The 27,500-nt window shown below is 48.7% G+C and overlaps 1 protein-coding gene across 1 annotated transcript in view; it reads right to left on the bottom strand.

Moving 5' to 3' along the window:
- LOC135821079 (uncharacterized) overlaps positions 1-27,500 on the bottom strand; it is a 73,741-nt gene that overhangs the window by 40,164 nt on the left and 6,077 nt on the right. The window contains exons 3-16 of the mRNA XM_065334146.1: positions 27,248-27,316; positions 26,132-26,203; positions 18,181-18,243; positions 17,262-17,339; positions 14,570-14,638; positions 9,859-9,953; positions 8,795-9,004; positions 7,907-8,089; positions 7,436-7,642; positions 6,533-6,739; positions 5,093-5,377; positions 3,812-4,096; positions 2,724-2,909; positions 1,650-1,847 (exon numbers count right to left, since the gene is read on the bottom strand). Coding sequence (XP_065190218.1) covers positions 1,650-1,847; positions 2,724-2,909; positions 3,812-4,096; positions 5,093-5,377; positions 6,533-6,739; positions 7,436-7,642; positions 7,907-8,089; positions 8,795-9,004; positions 9,859-9,953; positions 14,570-14,638; positions 17,262-17,339; positions 18,181-18,243; positions 26,132-26,203; positions 27,248-27,316 — 2,207 coding nt within the window. The remainder of the gene's footprint in view (positions 1-1,649; positions 1,848-2,723; positions 2,910-3,811; positions 4,097-5,092; positions 5,378-6,532; positions 6,740-7,435; positions 7,643-7,906; positions 8,090-8,794; positions 9,005-9,858; positions 9,954-14,569; positions 14,639-17,261; positions 17,340-18,180; positions 18,244-26,131; positions 26,204-27,247; positions 27,317-27,500) is intronic.

Genomic DNA, 27,500 nt, shown 5'->3' with positions numbered 1-27,500 from the left:
GACACTCGGCGGGGCATCAGAAAGGTGTCCTTATTCGCGAAGTGTCCTTATACCCAAAGTCTCATTATAATATGTATACAGGTAGATGGGACTTTGCTCTGGGCATGAAAATTCTGTCGTTATTCCCGTAGCTACGCAGAAGACTGAAGTAGAATAGTTCGTCTCTCTCTCCACAAGTATTTGATACCATACTGCACGTTTATTTATTGCTTTAAGTTATAGATTTTGAATTTGTACGTCGTGTTCTTCGTTTTGAGACTTTGCTTACCGTTTTGTTCTGTTATCCATACTCTGCATTCTCCGCACCTGCTCTGTTCCTTTCTTCTCTTGCTATTATCATGTTTCCTTTCTTCTCTGACTCACTGACTGTCAACTTGTCTAGTTTCGAATTGTTTCATTGTCCGCCAGATCGCAGAGATCGATTCCTGCATCGTAGCTCACGGTTACTTTTCGAACACATTTTTGCGTAGGCATTTTCACGAGTTGTGTTGACGTCATGCCCTATCAGCTACGCGTCATTATTGCGAGCATGCGCATTGCTTTTGCCTTCTGCCTTATTTGCATGCTGCGCTTGCTGCAAAGCGGGTTAGCGTCCCCACGCTTGCTGGCCGAAGCCCCATTGACCGTGCCGCGTGCGTACTCGCACACGTCAGCCGGGCTTCTCCACGTCGCCTTGCCCCGCCCCCGCCGGTTCCGTGGAGTTCCGGTTTTACTTCTCCTTGTTGATTTAGCTCTCCCAAGATTGAGTTGTTGTTTTCTATATCCTTACCTAACTAATTCATTTCCAAGTATCAGTCCTTTTATTTACACTACTGTCAGAGTCCGCCGTTGTGAGTGCTGCGTGCATGTGCGGAGTAGTAGTGGTGAATAATTGTTGTGCGTGCGTTACACAACAAGACGTTACTTCAGTAACGTCTGGCGCTACCCAGGGTCCACACAGCTTTAATTTGGTGTTTGTTTGTTTGTGTGTTTGTGTCACGCCTGGCGCTATCCCGTATCTGTCCCGTACCGTACCGTACCGTATCATCAAACACAGCTGGCCACATACAGCTGGCCGCAATATTCAAATAGGGCTTTCAAACGCAAGATCATAACTTGAAGCAACTTGGTAGAATGAGTATGAATGCGAAGTGTATGGGGGAATGCATGTAGGGCGATAGTTCGGGTTCGAATCCCAGGTTATGCCTAAAAAAAAAAAAGGAGAATTGAAAAGTTTATAACATCCCTATGCTTTTTTTGCCTAGGTCATCAAGGCGGTAGACGGTGTCGTATTACCCTCGACCGTACCTGTCCCGTACCTGTCCCGTACCTGTCCCGTACCGTACCGTGCCATCAAAGACGGCTGGCCACAATGCATATTCAAATAGAGCTTTCAAATGCAAGATCATAACGTGAAGCAACTTGGAAGAATTAGTATGCAAGCAAAGTGTATCGGGGGATGCATGCAGGGTGATAGTGCCGGTTCGAATCCCAGGTTATGCCTTAAAAAAAGGAGAAATTTATAAGAATTTATAACATCCGGATGCTTTTTTTGTCTAGGTCATCAAGGCAAAAAAGCATAGCGTAGGGCCCTGAGCTTCCAAGCTCTCTCGTTGGCGAATTGTTGTTATATCCGCAGTCGTTATTAGCAAAGTGGACTGCATACTTACAAGCACAGTCAGCGTTCACATCCCACTTTCCTTGTGCGGCCGTGTGTGCGGTGCAAGTCATAGTGCTGCTGGGAGTAGCCGTGTAGCCGAAATTACACTGCACCGTCAACGTGGATGTCAGCGACCTGCTGTTGCTGCTGCTGTACAGGGCCTTGCCATAATTGGGCACAGAGTAGTATGGACAGTAGGTTGGGTTCACTGCAAGAATATTGCACATACGTATGCACAAGTACATACACACGCGCACATGCACATGCACACACATGCACACACACACACACACACACACACACACACACATACACACACATACACATACATACCCACACGCACACAAATACACACATACCCACACGCACACGCACGCACACACACACACACACACACACACACACACACACACACACACACACACACGCACCATGTACATGTACACGCCCGTCGCAAGTGAAGCATGGAAATCTGCAAATACACTGGATGTGCACCCGCAGATTTTCTCTTATAGGAACGATAGCAACTCGACCACCAGGTCTAGCTAGGGGCACCTTCAGGAAACACTTCACTTTCAAAGTATGACGAGAATCACTTTAAGATTCACCGGATATGGGTTTTAAATAGATACAATAATTTAAGTAAGATTTCACAGTTCGCTTGAGCCTCAGTTAGACTGAGTTTTCAGCATCCGTAGGAACGCCACCACCCTGCAAATATCAAAGGCACAGGTGCAGCTCCTAAAGCGGTGGGAGGTGAGTAGATCAGCCCACCAGCAAAGTGGTCAAAGACCGAAAATCCCATTCGCTGCATCCATGTTTCCCTCATGCCGGGCCACGAGTTCCCAATTGACTGTGGGTCGCAGCACGGCTGGAAAAAATCCTTCCACTCCCAAGCAGGAGTTGAAGGCGGTACCCTCTGTTTCTCAATCATGGTCTTAGACCATCTCACTATGCCTGCCTGCCGTTCAACACAAATCACGCACAGAATGAATCGCTTTCTGGCCGTTGTCCAAAATGTGACAAAACGGATAAACATGACTATACAGTGTTTTGTAATCAAGCTCTCTTCACGTGCACTTACAGCGACAGGCTGGAACGCCATCCCATTGGCCGCTGAACTTCGTCTTGCTCACGCAATTGACCAGCGCGTTCTCTGCATTATAGCCATGCTCACATGTCAGATCTGCCCGTTTCTTTAGCAGGCGACCACGTCCATAGGTGACTATTCCGTTGGGCACCGACAGCCATGGACAGTAGTCATCAGCAACTAAGAACACACAGAACGGCACAGAGGTATCGAAAGTCATAAATTTACGACTGCGTCACATAACAATAATAGTCCAGGTGGAGATAGTAATTCAAAAAAGCTCAATTTTCATCCGATGATTGATTCAGTTCGTGAAACTCAGAGTTACGAAACAACTACTGCTCATTCTTCTCTCTGCGTATTCGGCTCTTTTGGCAAATTGAGCCCTCTACAGATGTTGGATGAACTTCGCATGGTAAAGCTATGTTGTCAAGTTCACCGCGCACTCGCACTGCGCACTCGCACAAAAAAGCAGTTTAACAGCACTACTACTTCAGCACCGGGACACACTGAGGGACAGTACCATTCCGTCATTGTGCAATTACTCATGACTGATGAGTGACGGAGAGGCTGTGTTGTGCACAATATCGTACTGTACGTGTGGTGATTGCTCTGGGTGTGAAATTATGAGCCAAAGAATTGTTTCGCCATTCCCTGCATGCGTACACGGCTCTACGCCAAGGTTTATCTAGCACTCTCTCAATCTTCAACGAATCACTTCTGAGGCTGGTGATCTTCGCTGCACAGCTCTGGACATGGGCATGAAGTGTCGTAGCTTTTAACAGAGAAAGGCGAAGATGAAAAGGAAATGAAAACCTGGTCATTGGAGCTTTCACAAAAGTGGGCATTACAAATATCTCTCTATGTCCACCAAATTTGTCTAAAGCCCCACTAAAAACCACTCGTGTGCGTCGCAAGCATGGTTTAGTACATACTTCTGTCCATCATACTTTGAGTGTGTGAATGTGCGTTCGTGCGTGTGCATGTGCGTGTGTGCATGTGCGTGTGCGTGTGTGTGACGGCACGAATAATTTCATCGACAGCCATTGTTAAATTACTATTCTCCACGGGCGTTTGCTTACCGTGCTCTTCACATATCACCCGGTTCTGACTACTGACAGAGACGGAGGCAACGAGGGACAAGTTGGTGACAAACGCCTGGCCAGTCGGTGCTGCATCGCGCAACCAGGCACCCATTGAGTCCTCGTTGACCTGGAGGAAAGCGTAGGCGCAAGACGCCTCGTGCCGGTCGGGCAGATGGCCGCCCAGCGAATCACACAACGTGACGGCACGCGAGTAGTTGACTTCGGACTCTCGTACATGTGGCATCAACAGCGTGGTATTGGTCAGGTTACAATGATGCTGATCTGAAATCAAGCAGAGTTTACAGCACATAGAGGCAGGCATGCTGGTGAAGTGGTCGGTTTAGCGAGTTGGTTACAGACCGAGCGTTAACTGCGTATGTGTACATGCAAATATGCGCACACACGTACACACACGTACGCACACGTCCACACACACACACATGTGCACACACACACACACACACGTGCACACACACACACTACTACTACTACTGTCGTGGGCATGGAAATCCAGTCGATTGACCGGGGGCCGGCGCCCTCAGCGCGTACAGAACGCTGCGTGCAGTGCACATGTTGATCCGATGCGGCCAGCGCGCTGCAGCGCATAAATGCATGTGTGTACCGCTTATCCACGGCTGCATGGCCAGCGCCCTGGGGCCGCTAGACGTGCGACCGGATTTCCATGTCCATAACAGTACTACTACTATGTACAGCTACCCTATCGGGCCACGCCGCTCCCAGAAGCGGGAGACAACGACAAGAAGAGAGAGGAGAAGAGAGAGAAATCGCAAAGTCAACAGAATTGGGCATGGCGCTGAAAGTCCTGTGGCCTTGAGAACCGCCTTTCGCAATGCTCGCATTCATGACAGCAGTTGTTCCTGGCTGCACGTGACATCCGTTTCGCACGGTCACAGTGATGACGGCTCAAACCAGAACGGGAGCGGAAAGATCGGCGACAAACATCACATCGAAAAGAGCACGCACATACACACATGCACACACATGTACACACGTGTGCACATGCGTACACACACGTACACACATTTGCACACACATGCCCACATGTGCACACATGTACGTGTGTGTGTGTGTTCCTTCTGGGAAGTTGCACACACAAAAACATACACACACGCACACGCGCGTGCGCGCACACACACACACACACACACACACACACACGCACACACGCACACACGGACGCACACGCACACACACACACACACGCACACACACACACACATACATACATACACACACAGAGTGTGTTTGGATACCTACATGTCATTTCGCAAACGACAGAAAAAACACTGGACAGCTCGTCCACACCCAGATCCGTGTGGAGAGCAGAAGTCGCTGACCGAAGTAACGTTGTAGTATCCTTCAACCAGAAAACGGCTTGGTTGCCTGTTACCGTCCGGAATTGCTCGACACAAGACAGTGTGTCTCGTGATACCAGCCTTGCTCCGAGTGATCTGCACTCGGTCTCAGCCGATTGATACGTCCGGTCGTCGGAATGGCTAGGCAGAACAAGCTTGTTTAGCGTACCGGCACAACGGTAGCCATCTGTAGTGTAGAGAGAGAGAGACACACACACACACACACACGCATGCACACGTACACACACACATACACAAACAAACACACGCGCATGCATACATACACACCCACACACACACACATGCACATACATACATACACACACAGCAGCATGGAAGAAGAAAGACAGAGGGACAGCAAACTGCAGTACACAAAGGTGGAAATCCAACCCAAAGTGAATATTTGGCACCCTGGACCTTTTTTTATTTGCACGGCCTTTGACATCCTGAAAGCTGTACAAATACTGATGGACCTACACATGTGAAGAACAGTGAAGTAGTGAGAACTAGACCAAGAAGCAACAACCTTCGCACTTTTTGAGTCCCACTCTACCCGGCACAGTATTCGAAGACCATAGTTCCCTTTCACCCCTCCACCTGACAACATTGGGTGCGGGCATACATACTGCGCATAATGGCGGAATGTAAGAGACGAAGAAGAGCGAAAACAATAGCACGAGCGAGAACCGGCCTGTGCATGAGGTATGCGTTGCACACTCTTGGGGGTTTTGTACTCTTGATGGGGCCTATAAGCGGCTCCATTGACCCACTCTGTATATCTAGCGGCCATTCGGGGTTCCGCTGACCTAGCACTATGACATCATTCGCATAACCCTCAAAGTGCCTTACATCACCTTCTCTACACACCACAGTGGTATTCTAATGTCGTGGACATGGAAATCCAGTCGCACGCCTAGCGGCGCCAGGGCGCTGGCCATGCAGCCGTCGGTAAGCAGTACACACATGCATTATGCGCTGCATGCAGCTCACTGGTCGCATCGGATCAACATGACTGTGCACTGCATGCAATGTTGCGTTCTGTACGCGATGAGGGTGCCGGCCCCGGTCATTCGACTGGATTTCCATGTCCACGACACGACATGCCCACTGGCGCTGGGGCGCTGAGTCGCTGACCCATCACCATGACATCACCATGACATCATTTCCATGGCCTCCATACCGCCACACTCGCTCGCAATCAATCAGCTCACCTTCTCTGCACAGCACAGTGGCATTCCACGTGCCCGCTGAGGTGCTGACCTACATGTATCACCATGACATCACCACGACATCACCACGACATCATCACGACATCACCATGACATAATAACAATCAGCTCACCTTCTCTACACAGCACAGTGGCATTCCACATGCCCGCTGAGCTGCTTCCAGGGTCGCCGATGCACTTGAACACGCGACCGTTCGCCGACACATACGTCGGCGGACATTGTATGGTGAGGATCTCGCCAGGCAAACGGCCACCTGACCAGCCGTAGGAGATCACTGTGCCTACAGGGAGGTTTGGTTTGGGACAATAGTGCAGGATGGCTGGAGAAGGATGCAGACAGCGCACAAAAGCGAGCGAGAACAAACACAATTACCGCAAGGAAACCAAGAAGTCTGGGGTGCCACTTTTGCCAGTTCTAGAACTCCAGCAAGATGCGCGCTGGTCTAGTTTAAAATCTAGATAAATTAAAATAATTGCTGCCTAGTTCGGCCTAACGTATCTTTATGTCCCCAAGGACACCTCATCAGATCAAGCAATATTGCATACATATCCGATCAGCCTGGATCTGCATGAAGTCCATGAAGTTTACACGCGGGGAATGCCAGACATCGGCAACAGACCGCCTTGCCCTCATTGCTTGGCCTACCCGCCAAGAAAACTACTACGGAGTGGAGCATGATTGAGACGGACAGGCACACACGCAGGCAGGCGTCCAGGCAGGCCGACACGCAGGCACGTATGCATGCACACGCAGATCAGCAGAGTGCATGAGTGCGGGAAAACCCGGAAATCCTCAAAACTTCAGTTTATCTGCAAGTAATAATTGTATCCTTGGCACATCTCTGTGTCTACAATATTCATGTTGCCCCTGAACGTACATACATCACTACAACCTAAGAAAAGAAGGGAACAAAAACGTTTGATACCCGAGGTGAAGTGTCTTCTGGACTGGATGCGTCAAATTGCGTGGATGCAAGCAAACGTGACTTCGTTCTAGAACAACCTAAGACGCTCACATTTTCTGCACTCGATCGTGCTATTCCACGCGCCTGCCGAGTAGTTTCCCGCGATGGGGAGGCACTCGAATGCACGGCCGTTCGGATAGACGTGTCCGACTGGGCACTGCAACGTGAGCGTCTGGCCGACCGTTGCATTGCCAGGTGCGGCATAGGAGATCACCGTGCCAGCTGGGACGTTTGGTTGAGTGCACTTGCGCACCGGTACTGCAATGGGGAAGGTAGCAAAACAAGAAACATTATGGCTGACTATACACAGGATAGACCAGTGCACGCAAGCACACTCGCATGCCATTATTGCACTGGCACTGTGGGGAAAGTAGCAAAAACAATACGGGCGTCAATACACAGCGTAAATCAGTACAATATTCTGGTTCAGAACACTCGCATGCCATTACTGAAGCTCCAACTGGTGAAAATTTGATTTTAGGCTTAACTTCCCCTTTTTAATATGCTGCTCGTGTCACATACTTTGGCATTGCGGGCTGCCACCGCTCCACGTCCAAATGCCACGACTCTCAACGCAGTCAAACACGTTTCCAGAGGCTGCCCGGTACCCCGGGTCGCACTGCAGTGTGGCCTGTGTGCGCAGAGAATCCTCGGACAGGGCGCCATTCTGTACGGCCGCGAGCTTCGCGCACAACGCACGCTTGACTGGAGAAAAAAACAACAACAAAAAACACACCAATACCAGAGGATATTTTGCAGTATAGAGGTTACGTGAATACACCATCAGTTGAGATTCTGTGGCGAAGTCGCGGACTTGCCCTAGCGCTTCCTACAGCATACTTAGCACCATTGGAAAACCCGCTGACTCACGCTGTACACTTGGCCCCTATTAGAAAATCCGCCATGACATCATTCGCATTACCTCCATACTCATAGAGCGCTAATATATAACTTGCTCGCCATGCCCAGTTGGACTACACATACAGGTAGCAAAATCCTAACCGCACACCAGCCCATATCAGTTTTGGTCAGGTAGAGGATTAGTACGGCAATCAGGAACTTGCAACACAAGTGCAGGACGATTGTTACGCAATCCCGTTCTATATTAGGGGGACGAAGCATCTAGGTAGACGACAATCTCCATCTTAAACACACGCACGCACGCACGTACGCACGCACACACACACACACACACGCCCGCACGCGCTCGTATACACACACACACATTAACACACATGCACACACACACACATACACACACACACGCACACACGCACACACGCACACACGCACACACATACAAACACACACACACACACACACACACTCTCTCTCTCTCCCTCTCTCTCTCTCGCTCGAATTGAATCGGCTAGCTTAACGGTGGGAATCAGTCATATCTACATTCCTCACCTGGTGCTGGTGACGGTGAGGATGACATTGACGTTGAAGGTGACGGTGACGGTGACGGTGACGGTGACGGTGAGGGTGACGGTGAGGGTGACGGTGACCATGGCGATATGCATACGTAATTCCATATGGTACCATAACAGGTGCTGAGTGGGGGACAGATCTGCGACTGTAGCAAAGTACAGTTGCATAGAACCTCCGGCGAATACATAGCTGTAAAGGGACAAAACGTAGTTTCAGACAAGAGTCCAACACACCACCATGAGTACCTGTATAATTGGATGTGTAAGCGCAGGTTTCGAGGCCACTTCGCTGGGCAGTATGGCAAAGTCCACCGCATGGGGCAGAGAGGGGGGGGGGGGGGGGGTGAGCCCCGGTTTCGAGGCCATTCAGTATGTAGTATATTAAAGCCCAAAACGGTGGGAGATGGTGGGGGGGGGGGGGATAAGCCCCGGTTTCGAGGCCATTCAGACGATGATTCAGTATGTAGTATAGTAAAGCCCAAAACGGTGGGACATGGGTTGGGGGGGGGGGGGGGGGATAAGCCCCGGTTTCAAGGCCATATCAGTATGTAGTATAGTAAAGCCCAAAACGGTGGGACATGGGTTGGGGGGGGGGGGGATAAGCCCCGGTTTCAAGGCCATATCAGTATGTAGTATAGTAAAGCCCAATACGGTGGACATGGGGGGTGTAAGCCCATGCTTTGAGGCCATTTCAGTGACTAGTAGGGTAAGCCAAGCGGAATAGCTCACCGTCTTCAACAAATATGTGGGCGTTTGTTCGCCCACGTGCTCGTGTGTGTGTGTGTGTGTGTGTGTGCGTGCGTGCGTGCGTGCGTGCGTGCGTGCGTGCGTGTGTGTGTGTGTGTGTGCGTGTGTGTGTGTGTGTGTGCGTGTGTGTGTGCATGCGTGTGTGCGTGCGTGCGTGTGCATGCGTGTACGGCTGTGTGTGTGTGCGTGTGTGCGTGTGCATGCGTGTACGGCTGGGTGTGTGCGTGTGTTGTTATCAACAACCTATGCGTAATGCTACCAAACTGTACAAGCGCATGCCACAGACCGATAACTTACTGCCATTTGTGTCTAAATAAAGCGTAACAGATGGCGATGGAGAAGATTGACACAGTCGAGTAGGGTTTCTTGATAAGTCAGTGTTGTCAATATATCTGTAGGCAAAACAGGCAGCAACGAACAGATAGTCCCGCGGAGACGGGAGTTTTATCCCAGCAGGGAAGAGTTCACGTTTGTGTTGAGGAAAAGCCGCAGTTCCGGCTGTCGCAGTTCAGACAACCAGAGATAATGATGACATTAGTACATGCATCAGCGTAGTTGAGGAGGGAGAGAAAAAAACGATGACGATAATGAATACTGAGAAGTGAGACAGGGTGAAAGAGAAACTTGACGCGCACACAGCAGGTTCGGTTAGTGTAGCAACTTTGGTCACTTTAACACTTTACTGGCCGGCCCATACAATGATCGAACACCGATGTTCGATCATTTCAATGCTGAGTTTGAGTGGGATGTACACATGCCATGGCATCGATCTTGGTCTCATTCAAAAGGTGAGTTTTCGCGCTTCGTCATCCAGCCAAGAAAGTATATGGCGCACATACATTGAAGGTGAGAAAATCGAGCTTGAAGTACGTGATTTTGCAAGTACGTGGATTGGCGTGAAGCACTTGAATGCAAGTCACGCGCGACCAGGTCAGTGACCAGGCATGTACTGTACAGTGATAAGTAATGATTACAGTCAACTTCGCTAATAACGACTGCGGACATAACAACAATTCGCGAATAACGACAGAAAAGTCCATTTTACCTGTGTCACGTCCTGGACGCGACACTCGCGGTTTGACAGATCCTGTGACAGCAGGATCTGTGTAGTGCGCAGCTCTGTGTTTGAGCTGTCACGATCTATACTATCACGTGCTTTGGCCAGTGTCTTGTCCCACGTGTTGAGCATGTAGGTTGAGCGGCACGCGCTGTTCCGCGTAGGTGTCATGCTTTTTAGGCGTGATATCCTACGTTGGTGTCATGTCTCTTGGACATGACACATCGTATGATTCACCGCCGGAACCTGGTCAGGTAGGTTCTCGCGTGGAATGTTCTAGGAATGTTCCAGGAAGTTCTTGACTTCCTGGAAATGTACGCTCTAGGCTTCATGCAAAATCATGTGACTGAGAAGTCCTATTGATTTCCATGACCCCTTTCGCGCTTCGTGCAAGACACGAAGGGCCGTGCGCAAAAGAATGAGAGCTGAGTGCAGAAGAATGAGAGCTGAGTGCAGAAGAACGAGAGGCGTGCGCAAAAGAGCGGGGAACCGCGCGCAAAATGAAGGCGCAAAAGGAAGGCGTGGCAAGTGCGGTACAGCGACGCCGCGGTGACCCGCGAAGGGCCCGCCGGTGAAGTTCCCGGAAAAGGGATGCAGATACGGCACAACATCCCGCCAGAGTTACGTTGTTCTATCACGTCGGGTGAGCGGGCTCCCCGACGTGATCCATATAATTCAAAGATTTCCGCGGAGACGTAGGTGAGCGGGCTCCCTACGTCCCGATCCGGCCTTTTGCTCCGTTTGTGCTTCTTTTTCATTGTCGTTTCCGTTGTTTGAACTATTGATCTTTTGCTGTTTTCTTGCCATGCCTGCGTTGTAAAACCTGTATTTATCGCCGCCTTCCCAGAACCATCACGCCGTGCTTTGCACGAACTTCTCTATCTCTTCATCATGTGCATAAAAGAACAATGTCACCGCATAACTCTTCACAACTAACTCTCTCCCGGACTTGAGTAATAGACTGAGACTCTCAGACCCTTTACCTGTTGTCTTCGCTTCGTGTGTGAATCAAGGTGAGCAGAACACTAAGTTGGGTCGTCGACTATATTGGTCGACCGCCTGGCGGTTGGATTTGGTTGGGTTGTGAGCGATCATGACAGGCAACGAACCTCGCAGGGATGCGACATTTGGTGCTGTGACCAGGATCCCAACGTCTGTGTTCTCTGTTTGACCTGGTTGTTACAGATGCCACCCAAACGGAACAACCCGCCTGCAGATAATCTACGTGAGCTGCACGAGGCGCTCGGGCAGTCGGCCGCCGCTCTTGAGGCCATGCGACAATTTAATTCGGCACGGGTGATCCACCGCTTGCAGCAAGGGCTTACTCAGCTGCATTCAGCAATCAGGTCGCTCAACGCGGCAGTAGAGCCATCGCGAAGCGCATCGCCAGGCCCAGGACCTCACCGGCAGAGGGATGGTGCACGGTCCCCGGGGCCCTCTCCCAAACGGCCATGCCGTGGGGAAGAGGGGGTCCCCAGGACCGGTCGGACCAACAGCGCCGAGCGTCCACGCTCGGTGTTGGCGGCGACAACGTCGGGACGGCCGCCGGCCAAACCGGCTCAGCATCCTAGCAAAGACCGGCATACGAAGGCCACCGTGGCCGCAGCGGGAGAGGCGGCCCCAAAGCCGCCTCCTCCTGCTGTCGCGGCGGAGCGCGAAGAGCAACTGAGAAGAAGGGAAGCGGAACTGGCGACGGCCAAGGCTGAAGCCTTGGTCGAGGCAAACCTGAAAGCGGCGGAGGAGAAAATGATGGAGGATTGATTCTCATTATTTCACCCTCATAATATCAATCCTGAACCGTGGCCAGATGGCACAAAAATCAAACTGCTCGTGTTCTGTGGGTGTGCTAAAAGACAAGGAAGTTTTTACTTCCGTGGAATTATGGAAAATAGCATGCAGGGTAGTCGGTAGTCGCTTGCCTCGCTTTGCATAGCGCAACATGCTGGCACGCTACGGCGGTGGTTCGTGGACTCCACTATCCTTGCCTTATTGGTCGGGATGTGTTGTGCCGAATCCCGTGCGCGATCAAGTCCGAGAACGGTAGTTTGCACTTTCAGGCCGCTAAAGCCGAAGTGTCGACACTTGACACGGAAGACGTTTGCGGAAAAGTTCATGTTCTCCGTTTACGGAAACGTGTAACCATACACCCTCTCTCAGAGATTACGGTTAACGCCGTGATCGAAGGAGATGGCGGTGTGCCGCCCTGTGCCATTACGGAACCTGACGGCTGCCTGAGGGGGCCTGATGATGTTATGTTGGCCTACGCATTGGTATGTCCAACGGAAGACGGCGTTCCCGTCCGAGTTTTGAACTGCTCGGAGCAGTGTGTGTCTCTGGGACGAGGTGCTCGGATCGGCCGTCTGCAACCAGTTTGCGCGGTGGGTTGCGTGAGCAACGAAGAAGGAGGGGACGGTGGTGACCATACAGGCCAAGAGGATGTGATTCCTGGGGCCGAAGAAGTATGGTCTGCACTTCATATTGGACGAGGTCCTAGAAGTGGAAAGGCTGTGGTGGGGGAGGATGATTTGGATCCGGACCCCACGGGCACAGTGTTGGCTGACCAGGGGACGCCCTGTGTCGAGGAGCCGGGTAGGCGACACTCATCTGGGGAGGATGAGTTGTTGTGCCTGAGGTCCCTCGTTGCTCGCTATCGGAAGGTATTCGCTATGAGCATAATTATAATACATATAATGAGACTTCGCAAATAAGGACACCTTTCTGATGGCCCGCCGAGTGTCATTATACGCAAAGTTGACCGTACATCGATTATCGATTTCGAAAGACTACCGTTACGGACAGCCGTCTCAATGAACAGGAAAATGGGCAGGGAAATGCATATAAGGTGCTGCTCAATGAAAAAATCGACTAAGTAAAAAAAAAACGAACTAGTTGTTGGAGGTGACAGCGTTGTGAATAGCTATACTGGCTCTCAACGTCTGTTTAGCACAACTCCATGAGCGACTCTGACTCACGCTGCTACCTGGGGCTTCACGAGGTGTTTGTCGCGCTGGAAACAAAGCGTCTCTGTAAGTTTGTATCCCTGGTGATGGTTTGGCCTGGAGAGCAGTATATAAGTGGTGCTTTTCAGGCACAATCTTCCTCAGCCTACTCAAGCTCAACTGATGAGGGGTGAATTCCCCGAAACACTGTGTATTGAGCAGGGAGTGGTGCTTTCTTTCAGGTTTGCCGAGCGGAAGGTGCGACGTGCTCCTGGTGTGCTCCGGATGGCAGTCGTGAGTCAGTCAAGTGTCAAGTTCGGCAAGAAGCGTGTGCTCCTCGTTGGAGCAACCAACTTCATAAGTAAAAAAAGTAAGTTAATATCGTGTCCGCTCCCGATTGGTGGGCAAAATTGAACGCATTCAGTGGCCATTAGTAAGATTTATTTTGGACGCTTGATGCGGGATACAAAATCATTTTAAAAGATGGTATTCCAGCGCTGTGGAGGATATCCCGCATTTCCCCAAACCCTGACCCTGACCCTGGTAATCTGAACTCAATCCTAATCCCAACCCCTGCCTTGACCCAAACCCAAACCTTGAACCCGTCCTTGATGCTGACCCTCAACTCTAACCCTGACATCAAGAGTATATACGCCCCCAAGAGTGTGCAATTCCTGGTACCCTTTCTATGGGGCACGGCGACGGCGAAAACTCACATCACGTGGTGTAGTGTCGCAGTGTATGTTTCCAGCCCATTTTTAGCGAGCAGCGAAGTAATAAATAAGCACTCTCTGACAGAAACTCACTGCGGGTATGCAAATCTCCAGCATGATCATGGCAGATATTCGGATTGCGCGCACGCTATCCTTCGTTTGTACGTAGTACGAACGTACCCGAGACACATGATGTGAGTTTTCGCCGTCGGAGACCCCATATGCAGATTTGCATACTCTTGGGGGGTTATATACCCTTGCTATCATTACTAAACCCTGGCCTTGACACACACACTTACACCGCTAATGGAGTCGAGAAGTTGAGAAAGCCAACTGGCCAGTTGGAGAGAATGTTTCCTGTCAGTTTCCTGCAGAACAACATGACAGCAACAGAGCTTGTAATCAGCATCTGAATGTTATATCAAGCGCGGACATACCGCTAGTTCAACTGCTGTTCCCTGGCCAAGAAAACCGTTCACGAAAGCCAAAAAGGGAATACGACAGCACAAGGAACCAAACTAATTGAAACCGGTGCAGGAACAAATGTTTTTTTTTTTAGAAAGAAAGAACATTCGAACCAAAAACGTCAGTGCTCGGACTCATTTGAAGAAATTCGAATACGGTGTTTTCCGGGGTATTAGCCACACCGGGACCGTGGAAATAAGCTGTATATACCGTATTTTCCAGAGCATAAGCCACACTGGACTATAAGTCACCACACACAGATTTTTGTCCCAAGATACAGACACCTACCCTGTTTATCACCGTTAATTTGACCATCGCTGTATATTAATGAAAGCCTTCACTCCTGTCTGCTCACTTATACCAAGAGTACATACCCCCCCCCCCCCCCCCCATCCCCCTTTCGGGCCTTCTTTTCAAATTAAATACAAGCAACCAGAACCAATGAAGCATATCCTTGCTTGCATTTCATTTGAAGAGAATGCCCGAAAACTGATTCATGAATTTCGGACTCCTTATCGCTGATGATGGTGAAGAATAGCTCGAGATTTGAAGTTTTCTTTCCCTCATATTAACGCGTCCTGCCTCAAAGAAAGTTAATTTTAAAAGCCTCTACAGAACTTATTGTGACGAAAAATATCGTTGGTTAAAACGTCAGATTTACTTCCTCGCTATATTTACTTGTTGTACAGTACCACGTCACAATGTGACGTCACACGCCTTCTACATAGCCCGGGAATGATAAACATGACACGACAGGCCCAAAGCCTTTGGGAAATCCTTAAATAATATTATAAGGCCACACTGAAGAAGGTCTGTGGTTCGACTCACCCGACCGACCGTACATTTTTCAGCCCGACCGTAACTTTTTTTCGGCGGGCTAGCTAGGCGTATAGGGCTGTCGTGTGGCTGACGTAGATCTACGTGGACTGAACACGTACGTCCACGTCTACGTGCTGTGCAGTGTGAGTCTGCGGACGCAGGCGGCTCCTTTTGGACTTGACTTGTAGTTGTACTGCACTCTCAGTCTGCAGTGCAGTGCAGTGAGTGGTACGACTGCTGCCTTGTGCTGGTAGTAGAGTCTACTCGATACGACCACCGGCAGACTGGCGAGACTTATTTTGAAGTGACCGTCCGGTTGAGAGTGATTGCCTCGTTCCAGATTAAGGACGGCCTTCTGTTTTGGGATGAAGGACAGACGAGATTGCACTTTCCTCGTGTATTGGGAACGATATTTCACCTGTACTGGTAAGTTGCTGCTCCATGTGTGCAAGCACAGGAAGCGTCGATGGAAAAAGCCCATGTATTCGTGCACGCCGACACCAAACTAGCAATACATGTACCGGTACATTGTACAATTTGTACTTCGAAGTAGTTCCCGAACTTACTTTCAACTCGCATTGTTCTTCATTTGCTTGATGATTTGGACAGTCAGAGTCACCGCTTGAAGTTATTCTCTTCTCGTTCCAGAGCTACACAATGTTTCAAAGTATTAGCCAGTGATCCCTTTATACAACATGTATGGCATAACACTGCGTAATAATGCCGATGTACTGGGTGTCTAAAGGCAGTACAGTGTATTTACATGTACTAAAAATATATATTAAAAAAAAAAATCTGCCCGCCCGTAAAAAAAATGTCCATGTTAGTCGAACCACACACCTTCTTTAGTTTGGCCTAATAAAATACAAAAAAATACAAAAACATGTTGCATGCAAGTTTACTTGGAGTATATACCCACTTGCACAGAGATGCAAAAAACCACTGCCTGCAACTACTATAAAACTATTATGGCACAACTCGTTCTCATGTGTTTCTTCTTCTTTTTCCATTTATTACTGGCTCAGTATCCGAGTTTAAAACTATATACCGGTAATATTATTGTAATTATATAACCAAGTGCAAAATCTGACGAGTTAATGAGGAGAAATCTGTCGTTAAAATAGAAATCGTTAAATAGAAATCGATACTCATACTGTACTGGTGCCGTTGAGCGTTGGAAATGAGTGAGAATAGTTATCTTTAGTACATGTAAACCGGTCAATTTTAGAAAATCGTTGCATTTGTGGCTCGTCAGAATGATGGCTTTTACAGCAAAAGAGCAGAAAAGGAAGGGAGGGAGGCAGGCAGGGAGGGAGGGAGCGAGGCAGGGAGGGAGGGAGCGAGGCAGGGAGGGAGGGAGCGAGGCAGGGAGGAGGGAGGGAGGAGGGAGGGGAGGGAGGGAGGGAGGGAGGGAGGGGAGGGAGGGAGGGAGGGAGGAGGGAGGGGAGGGAGGGGAGGGAGGGAGGGGAGGGAGGGAGGGAGGGGAGGGAGGGAGGGAGGGAGGGGAGGGGAGGGAGGGAGGGGAGGGAGGGAAGGGAGGGAGGGAGGGAGGGAGGGAGGGAGGGAGGGAGGGAGGGAGGGAGGGAGGGAGGGAGGGAGGGAGGGAGGGAGGGAGGGAGGGAGGGAGGGAGGGAAGAGATGGAGAGAGAGATGGAGAGAGAGACAAAGGTTAAGAAGGAGGAAGAAAACGGAGGTCTCACTACTTACAGTGTTTTGAGAGAAGGCAGCTGCTTGAAAGTATCCGGGGATATGGTGGGAAAATACACGGTGTTATCTGTGATCTCTCTTCACGGTGGGGAAGACAAAGGCAACAGAAATGGAAGAATCGATTATTTCCACAAATATGAGCTTTTTTCCGCATGTAGTTGCAGATTACCATCTCACAGGCAAAAAATTCACATTTTTTCAAGACTGAATCAGAGGAAAATGAAGCTGAACATCTCAGTACATCTCTATTTTAAAGAGAGAAAAATGGCGGTAAAAGTAGGAGCTGGAGTGACCACTGGACCTCCATAAAGAGAAGTGGATGTGATAATTGGACTTGGAGACTGAATTAGTAGTACTTGGAGACTTCATTACACCTCAATGAAGAAATACGGCGGTAAGAGTAGGAGATCACCCCCCCCCCCCCCCCCCCCCCCCCATTAGACAAAGTCCGATCTTGCCAGTGAAGCTTCGATATTTTGCGGCAACATTTGGCTGGCTCATCGTCGATATTTTGCTTTTCATTTTGCCAGGCCACTCGATATCTTGTCCTTTTTACTCCAATGTGAGACCAGATTTGTGTCACGTGTGGGAAAATTGACGGAAAGCGGGTCACGTGTTGGCAGAAATGAGAAAAAGTGAGTCACGCGTTGGCAAAAATGTGCGAAAATCTCCCAATTTCCAGCGAACATGCTGATATTTTCCTCCGTTTCGCCAGCAAATTCTCTTGTCATAATTCTTCAATGTTTTGCTAGCAGAATTGCTAGCAAAATCGGGCTATATCTAACACCACCACCCCATGATCAGGCGTCACATGCAGCTCCTAAACACTGGGAGAGGATAGATCAGATCCACCACCAAACTACACTAAACAGACAATTTTTTGACAGTAAGAGAAAATCACAGCAAACCGGTCACGTACAACAGCTGCAAGTTGTTCAATCCAGTCAAGCGAACCGACTGTATGCGCTGATGGCTGAAAATACTGCAGCCACACACAATGAACCGCACACACACACACACACACACACACACACACACACACACACACACACACACACACACACACACACACACACACACACACACACACACACACACACACACACACACACACACACACACACACACACACACACACACACACACACACACACACACACACACACACACACACACACACACACACACACACACACACACACACACACACACACACACACACACACACACACACACACACACACACACACACACACACACACACACACACACACACACACACACACACACACACACACACACACACACACACACACACACACACACACACACACACACACACACACACACACACACACACACACACACACACACACACACACACACACACACACACACACACACACACACACACACACACACACACACACACACACACACACACACACACACACACACACACACACACACACACACACACACACACACACACACACACACACACACACACACACACACACACACACACACACACACACACACACACACACACACACACACACACACACACACACACACACACACACACACACACACACACACACACACACACACACACACACACACACACACACACACACACACACACACACACACACACACACACACACACACACACACACACACACACACACACACACACACACACACACACACACACACACACACACACACACACACACACACACACACACACACACACACACACACACACACACACACACACACACACACACACACACACACACACACACACACACACACACACACACACACACACACACACACACACACACACACACACACACACACACACACACACACACACACACACACACACACACACACACACACACACACACACACACACACACACACACACACACACACACACACACACACACACACACACACACACACACACACACACACACACACACACACACACACACACACACACACACACACACACACACACACACACACACACACACACACACACACACACACACACACACACACACACACACACACACACACACACACACACACACACACACACACACACACACACACACACACACACACACACACACACACACACACACACACACACACACACACACACACACACACACACACACACACACACACACACACACACACACACACACACACACACACACACACACACACACACACACACACACACACACACACACACACACACACACACACACACACACACACACACACACACACACACACACACACACACACACACACACACACACACACACACACACACACACACACACACACACACACACACACACACACACACACACACACACACACACACACACACACACACACACACACACACACACACACACACACACACACACACACACACACACACACACACACACACACACACACACACACACACACACACACACACACACACACACACACACACACACACACACACACACACACACACACACACACACACACACACACACACACACACACACACACACACACACACACACACACACACACACACACACACACACACACACACACACACACACACACACACACACACACACACACACACACACACACACACACACACACACACACACACACACACACACACACACACACACACACACACACACACACACACACACACACACACACACACACACACACACACACACACACACACACACACACACACACACACACACACACACACACACACACACACACACACACACACACACACACACACACACACACACACACACACACACACACACACACACACACACACACACACACACACACACACACACACACACACACACACACACACACACACACACACACACACACACACACACACACACACACACACACACACACACACACACACACACACACACACACACACACACACACACACACACACACACACACACACACACACACACACACACACACACACACACACACACACACACACACACACACACACACACACACACACACACACACACACACACACACACACACACACACACACACACACACACACACACACACACACACACACACACACACACACACACACACACACACACACACACACACACACACACACACACACACACACACACACACACACACACACACACACACACACACACACACACACACACACACACACACACACACACACACACACACACACACACACACACACACACACACACACACACACACACACACACACACACACACACACACACACACACACACACACACACACACACACACACACACACACACACACACACACACACACACACACACACACACACACACACACACACACACACACACACACACACACACACACACACACACACACACACACACACACACACACACACACACACACACACACACACACACACACACACACACACACACACACACACACACACACACACACACACACACACACACACACACACACACACACACACACACACACACACACACACACACACACACACACACACACACACACACACACACACACACACACACACACACACACACACACACACACACACACACACACACACACACACACACACACACACACACACACACACACACACACACACACACACACACCACACACACACACACACACACACACACACACACACACACACACACACACACACACACACACACACACACACACACCACACACGCACACACAGCATTCAAAGCATTTGCATTATAATCAGGGTGGAGCGTGTGTGTGGGGGGGGGGGGGGGGGGATCCATAAGCATGAATCATACCACACGCAAAAAGTGGCCGAGCAGGGGTGAATGGTAAAAAAAGGGCAGGTACGGTAATTTCTTTCTTCTCTAAAACAAAAAAGGTGGCCAGCTGTTGAAAAGGAATTTAAAATACGACACAAGTACCCATGGCACAAAGCGTGTAACTTAACCCTTCACCAGCCACAGGATTTAGGTGTAAAAAAACCGGGGTCCGCTAGATTGATAATAGAGACTAAACAGTAAATGAGCCGCGCCAAGCTAAAAAGTGGCTTAGCGTTTTGCCAACAAATCGAGAAAATCACCAAAACGTCACAGTCGGCAAAAATCTACTCGAGCGCAGTCGCGAAAATATTCACTTTCGAGCACCCTTTCAAGTAAATAGTTTGCCAGTCGAGAAGAAGAAAGAGGCCTTTCTATTTTTGAGCAACACTTCTTCAGTGTTCCCTCTTTCATCGTTGTGGTGATTTCGCGGCGCTGCCAGAGATCGTAATGGAGCGTTCTGGAGAATGTGGAGGTGAGCAGGACGACACTCTATCTCCCTGTGCGCCCAACCCTCCTTGACGAGGAAGACTCGCTCATTCATAGTGGCCGTGTTTCTCATCGTGGCCATGACAAGAGCGGCTAGTATAGCTATGGGGAGACGCATACAAGCCGTCCGACTATTGTTCTGACAAGCTGCGACTATATTCTGACAAGCTGCCAAGTGAGTTGGCTCCTGCAGCGATGTTTCACTTTGTTTCGGCTACCTTCAAATGTTCATGACGTGGCGTACTGTATTCCAAAATCTCCTCATTTCAAGGCCACACGACGAAACGATGCATTGACTCTACCTGCTAGCATATCGTCCCGTGGTGCCTTCTACCACTACCTACACCAGGGAAGGAGAATGCCATGGACTAGCACGGACAAAGAATCAGTGCCGCTTTTTAGCGATGTGCAGTCTGCTGGACCTACGTGCAAGGGACCAATGGAGCTCAATCGATATCTGGCACAACACTACGAGCTACGTGAAGGGATTTCGTTCATGCTGGCGTAGGTGATTGGAGAGAGTATGACGGACTGTCTTGGTAAGATGTGATGTTTACCAGCCCAGCGAAAATAGTCACAGACTCATGCCCAACATGAAGGATATGGAAATTCGTGTTGCGTGACAAAATGAGATGAGATACATAGATCAATTATTTCTTATTTCTTGGATCTTCTAATTAGAACACAAGTGCTCGTCCTTCTTGTATTGCTTCCACACCTGTTAAGCTTTGTCTCCACTTGGTGTCCCATGTTTTTTGGAGTTTGGGCAGGTCTTCAAATCCTTAGTGTCATTGATACCAGGCATGCTGTGACATGTGCGCAATGTATGCTTATTTATGGCACATATACATTTCAGATGGGCACCAAAATTTCCATGATGGAAGTTGGATAGGTAGACATCACTTTGGCATGAAAAAAGAAAATTCCAAAAATTATGCCTAAGCCACCTTTTTGCTTGGCTCGGCACAAATAATTTGTATTGACACCTTTATAGTTCTGGAAAGCTGGTAGAATTACCTTTTATATGAGACAAAACCAAGCTGATAACATGTAGAAACGTTGCCATTCATGGCGAACAGTAACTCGAGCAATGCGGCCGAATTAGCAAATTCGAGGACCATGACAATATGCACTGTTCAGCTTCAGCTCGTGCACCAGTTCATCTGTCAATATTCAAACACCAGCAGAACCAGGCTGTTCTAGAGCTCATTTTTGGTGCATGTCACGCATGGGCTGTGCACTGGGGAAATCGCAAACACATACTTCAGCATGAAGTGCGTCACAGCCACACGCTTGAAATTTCAACTCCATCCGTTTGCTGGATTTCGAGCTTCGGCGCTTGAGTATTTTACTTCGCGCTATATCGAATGATACATCGTTGGAAAGCTGCGTTCAATAGCTTTCCAATGAGCCGTCATATGTTGAATTTGAAGTAGGCAGACCGAAGTTATAGCTGTTTTTACAGTGCTCTATGCTCGTTTAGCATGAAATGCGTCAGAGTCACACGCTTGAAATTTCAACTTCACCCGTTTCCTGGACTTCGAGCTTCGGCGCTTGACTCGTATTTTACTTCGCGCTATAGCAAATGAAACATCGTTGGAAAGTTGCGTTCAATAGCTTTCCAATGAGCCTTCATATGTTGAATTTGAAGTAGGCAGTTTGACGCTGTTTGTACAGTTCTCTATGCTCGTTTAGCATGAACTGCGTCACGCTTGAAACTTCAACTCCCGGGTGCATTCAACCGCGATTTTCTCGAAAAAATGATGTGCAGCACACAGTTTTCTCGATGGTAGGTGATTCCGTAGTTTTTCAGCAGTAGTTTGCGATTATTCCGACCGCGGTGCGGCAAAAGACCATGGTTTACAGAGCGAAAAACGAATGCGTCGAATTCGACGCATTTGCACTATGTACGGCTGGTAAAGGGTTAAAGGGGAAGTTAAGGCAAAAATTAAAATTTCACCAGTTGTAGTCTTCGGGGTGCTGAGTCGAATGGTCGTGGTCCGAGGAAGCTGAGACGCTCCCTTCCTACTTGAATCCCAATCGAACTCGCGCACTTCCACCGAAACTGGGTGACTGCGCCCTACTAGATGGGGATTTGTATGCAAAATGTCACTAAAAGCGCCATTTCGTTCTTATAAAAGCACGGATGACCGCGATTGGCCCATATGTTGTAGTCTTTTGGACGCTGAGTCGACTGGTTTTGGTCCGAAAAGGCTGCGATGCGGCGTTCCTCCTTTATTCCCAATCGAACATGGTTGAAGAAGCGGTCACGTGCTCCTGCGTACACCAGTCACCTGGTCACCGTGCCTGCAGGGTACAACTTACTAGCCTGTTTGACCTTTTTTGGGTGCAGTCCTGTCACTCGAGTTGAACTCGAGTTGAACCTTGGTGTGAAAGTTGTCACCTGCTGGCGTGGTGACCAGGTGATTTGGGCACCCAGGAGCACGTGACCGCTTCTTCAACCATGTTCGATTGGGAATAAAGGAGGAACGCTGCATCACAGCCTTTTCGGACCAAAACCAGTCGACTCAGCGACCAAAAGACTACAACATATGGGCCAATCGCGGTCATCCGTGCTTTTATAAGAACGAAATGGCGCTTTTAGTGACATTTTGCATACAAATCCCCATCTAGTAGGGCGCAGTCACCCAGTTTCGGTGGAAGTGCGCGAGTTCGATTGGGATTCAAGTAGGAAGGGAGCGTCTCAGCTTCCTCGGACCAAGACCATTCGACTCAGCACCCCGAAGACTACAACTGATGAAATTTTAATTTTTGCCTTAACTTCCCCTTTAATGTGTATGCAACCACCCTACTGGAAATGGAGAATATCTTCCTTCACATCTTCTAAACTTCCTACTGTATGTCTGCACCTTTTAAAGCCATGTTCATATATTCGAAACACCGCTGCTGTCCTAGCTATTTTAGATGCAAAACGACTCACCCACTACGCCATGCCATAAAAGTTAATGTCCGCACAGAAATTTCAATCTAAATCCACGTCCGTACCATTTCTGCTGGGCTGCAAGTTTGACTGGCTTTATCATCGAATATACATGTACTGGCATAGTTTGATCACTTTCCGACCGGCCAGTCAAAAATCGACGACTATCCGGCGATGACTTCAACAAACTGTAACTCACTCATTTTTGATCGAATCTGCACTATTCTTGGTCTCAAATAAAGCAGGAAAGACCCACCATTCATTTGCAGAAAACTGGAGCATCTTCGCATGTTTCAGAAAGACGTTATACATCTCTGAAGTAGGTCTGTTGAATACCACGTACGGAACAAGTTTCCACATGGTGTCACTTTGGCAACGGTTGTGTTGCCCTCCTAAAACTGTGCCTGGAGGCTGCCCTGATGGTACATTCAAAATTTGTTAGCACGAAAGAAAAAATTTAGGACTACAAATAGTCCATAATTATGTCGAAGAACCGAACATCTCTTCAAAAAAATGGAATTGGAGATGAATTCTTGTTCCTCTTACAAATGAAGGCTAGAAACGGTTTCTAGAGAACTCCACATGGCTCAAGCTTTCTAAAAAGCCCAAGATTGCTAATTTCACCAAAGGCAAAATAAAGTTATCATCAAAATGTGTCTCGCTGGGACTGAGAATTTGAATTTGTCTACTTTGCCGGTCGGATAAGGGTTAACAGGTGCGGGCATACGGCCTATTGAATAATGGTATTGCATATGCCAAGGCTAAGTATGAAAATTAAACTTGCAAAAGACACATCTGTCCTTATAAGTTGTAAGCACCAGTGCATTGGAAAAATGAGCGTAGGCGTGCGTAAGAATCATCCCGTCCCCAGTGCTAGACCCATGTTGGCAGCTGGGAGAGGGTACTGACTGTGCTTTCGGAATGCGGTGATGCATGCGTGAACCACTTCTCATGCAAGGAACTGCACTGACACCCACGGCCAACAGGTCACTCACGACGAGGAATGAGGGTAACGTAGGGAAGGCAACGAGCTTTATCTCTCTCCGCCCTGCTCCTTTTCTCTTTCTTTGCTCACCTATTGCTCATCACTTCTTTTACAGATTTGGTATTATGGAAAGTTTGGAAACCCCGTCGATAGGCGAAAGCCTTTGGGGAATCCTTAAACAATAAAAATTACAAAATTACTCTCTCTCCCTCTCCCTCTCCCTCTCCCTCTCCCTCTCCCTCTCCCTCTCCCTCTCCCTCTCCCTCTCCCTCTCCCTCTCCCTCTCCCTCTCCCTCTCCCTCTCCCTCTCCCTCTCTCTCTCTCTCTCTCTCTCTCTCTCTCTCTCTCTCTCTCTCTCTCTCAGCTTTTACACTCGTCACTGTAGCTACAGTGAGTCCTGTCGCCATGCGCCTACAACACAAACTACGTTAAAAACATAACTCAAAAGTAACGCAATAACACAATAACTCAAAAACTCACAGCACTTCAAGGGCGGAAAATCCGGTGAAAGAATCAGGACTGACAGTTTGCATTGCATTATTGGAAAATTTCCTGCATACATTAGCCAACATAAAGAAGAGAAATAAGCTGAATGCATTTGCCTGCAAGATGGGGGTGAAAACTCCAAACAAGAAATGGATCCCTCAGGCCACTGAGGCAAAACAGGTTTTGTGATTTGAATTATTTCTTGCGGGTCCCAGTCCCGTGCCATCTCCACACTTAGACATTCAACGCTAGGACTACAGTGGGAAAGATTGTATTTTGCTATCGTTATACGACAGGCACACACCTGGCCACTAGGGTTTACCGGGTGCTAGCGGCCGTCGTGAGTTCCCTTCGGGAACGGACACGATAATTTACTCTTTTTTTTTACACACAAGGACATGACGGACTCAAGACGAAGACTCCGTTGCACACAATAGCAACACGAGCATGCACCAACAATACACGGTAACACACGACAAACACATACGAACGTACTACGAAACAAGAAAACCTTGAGCGGATATTGATAAAGACGGCAATGGAAGTGAACTAGATCCTCAAAGGACTGTGACGAACATAGGATTACATGGAGGGCGATTGCTTGATATTTGCCCACCAGCTGGGTAGTGATGTCATTCATCTCTTCAATCCCTTCCATTCATCCCTTCAATCTCTTCCTAGTGATGTCATTCACCTCTTCAATCTCTTACTAGCGATGTCATTCACCCCTTCAATATCTTACTAGTGATGTCATTCATCTCTTCAATCTCTTCCTAGTGATGTCATTCACCTCTTCAGTCTCTTCCTAGTGATGTCATTCACCTCTTTCAATCTCCTCCTTGCGTTGTAAGATATAGGTCCACCTCACTTGTTTTTCTCCTCAATACTGATGATGGCTCCTAGTCCTGGCAGAAAGTTTGACAGAGATATTAGTAATTTGCAGCGAAGAGACCATTTGATTTGAGGATGGTGTTTGTAAGGTTTTTCTTCTCTTACTAGTGATGTCATTCATCCCTTCAATATCTTACTAGTGATGTCATTCATCCCTTCAATCTGTTACATGTACGAGAGATATCAATACCTTCACTAAACAGGATTCCTGCAACTTACAGCCATTTCAGGAGCTTCGGTGATTTTGCTATACGGGAAATCTCGCTAGGGGGAACTTCGTGGAGCTCTCTGAAGAAGCAGTAGCAAATGAGCAGGAACACACACAGCGATTCGGATGATCAGAAAAGAGAAACAGACGGTCCCAAGTTCATGTTCAGAGTAAAAGTTAAAGTTAAATGGTCGATCTCCACCTGTACTACATCAGCATTATTAGAAGAAGAAAACTTGTCAGCGCCTTATAGGTTCAGCTTGG

Source organism: Sycon ciliatum, chromosome 7 (assembly GCF_964019385.1).
Source record: "Sycon ciliatum chromosome 7, ocSycCili1.1, whole genome shotgun sequence".
Lineage (NCBI taxonomy): Eukaryota > Metazoa > Porifera > Calcarea > Leucosolenida > Sycettidae > Sycon > Sycon ciliatum.
Note: the sequence above shows the minus strand (reverse complement) of the source record. Positions and strands in the feature narration are given on the sequence as shown.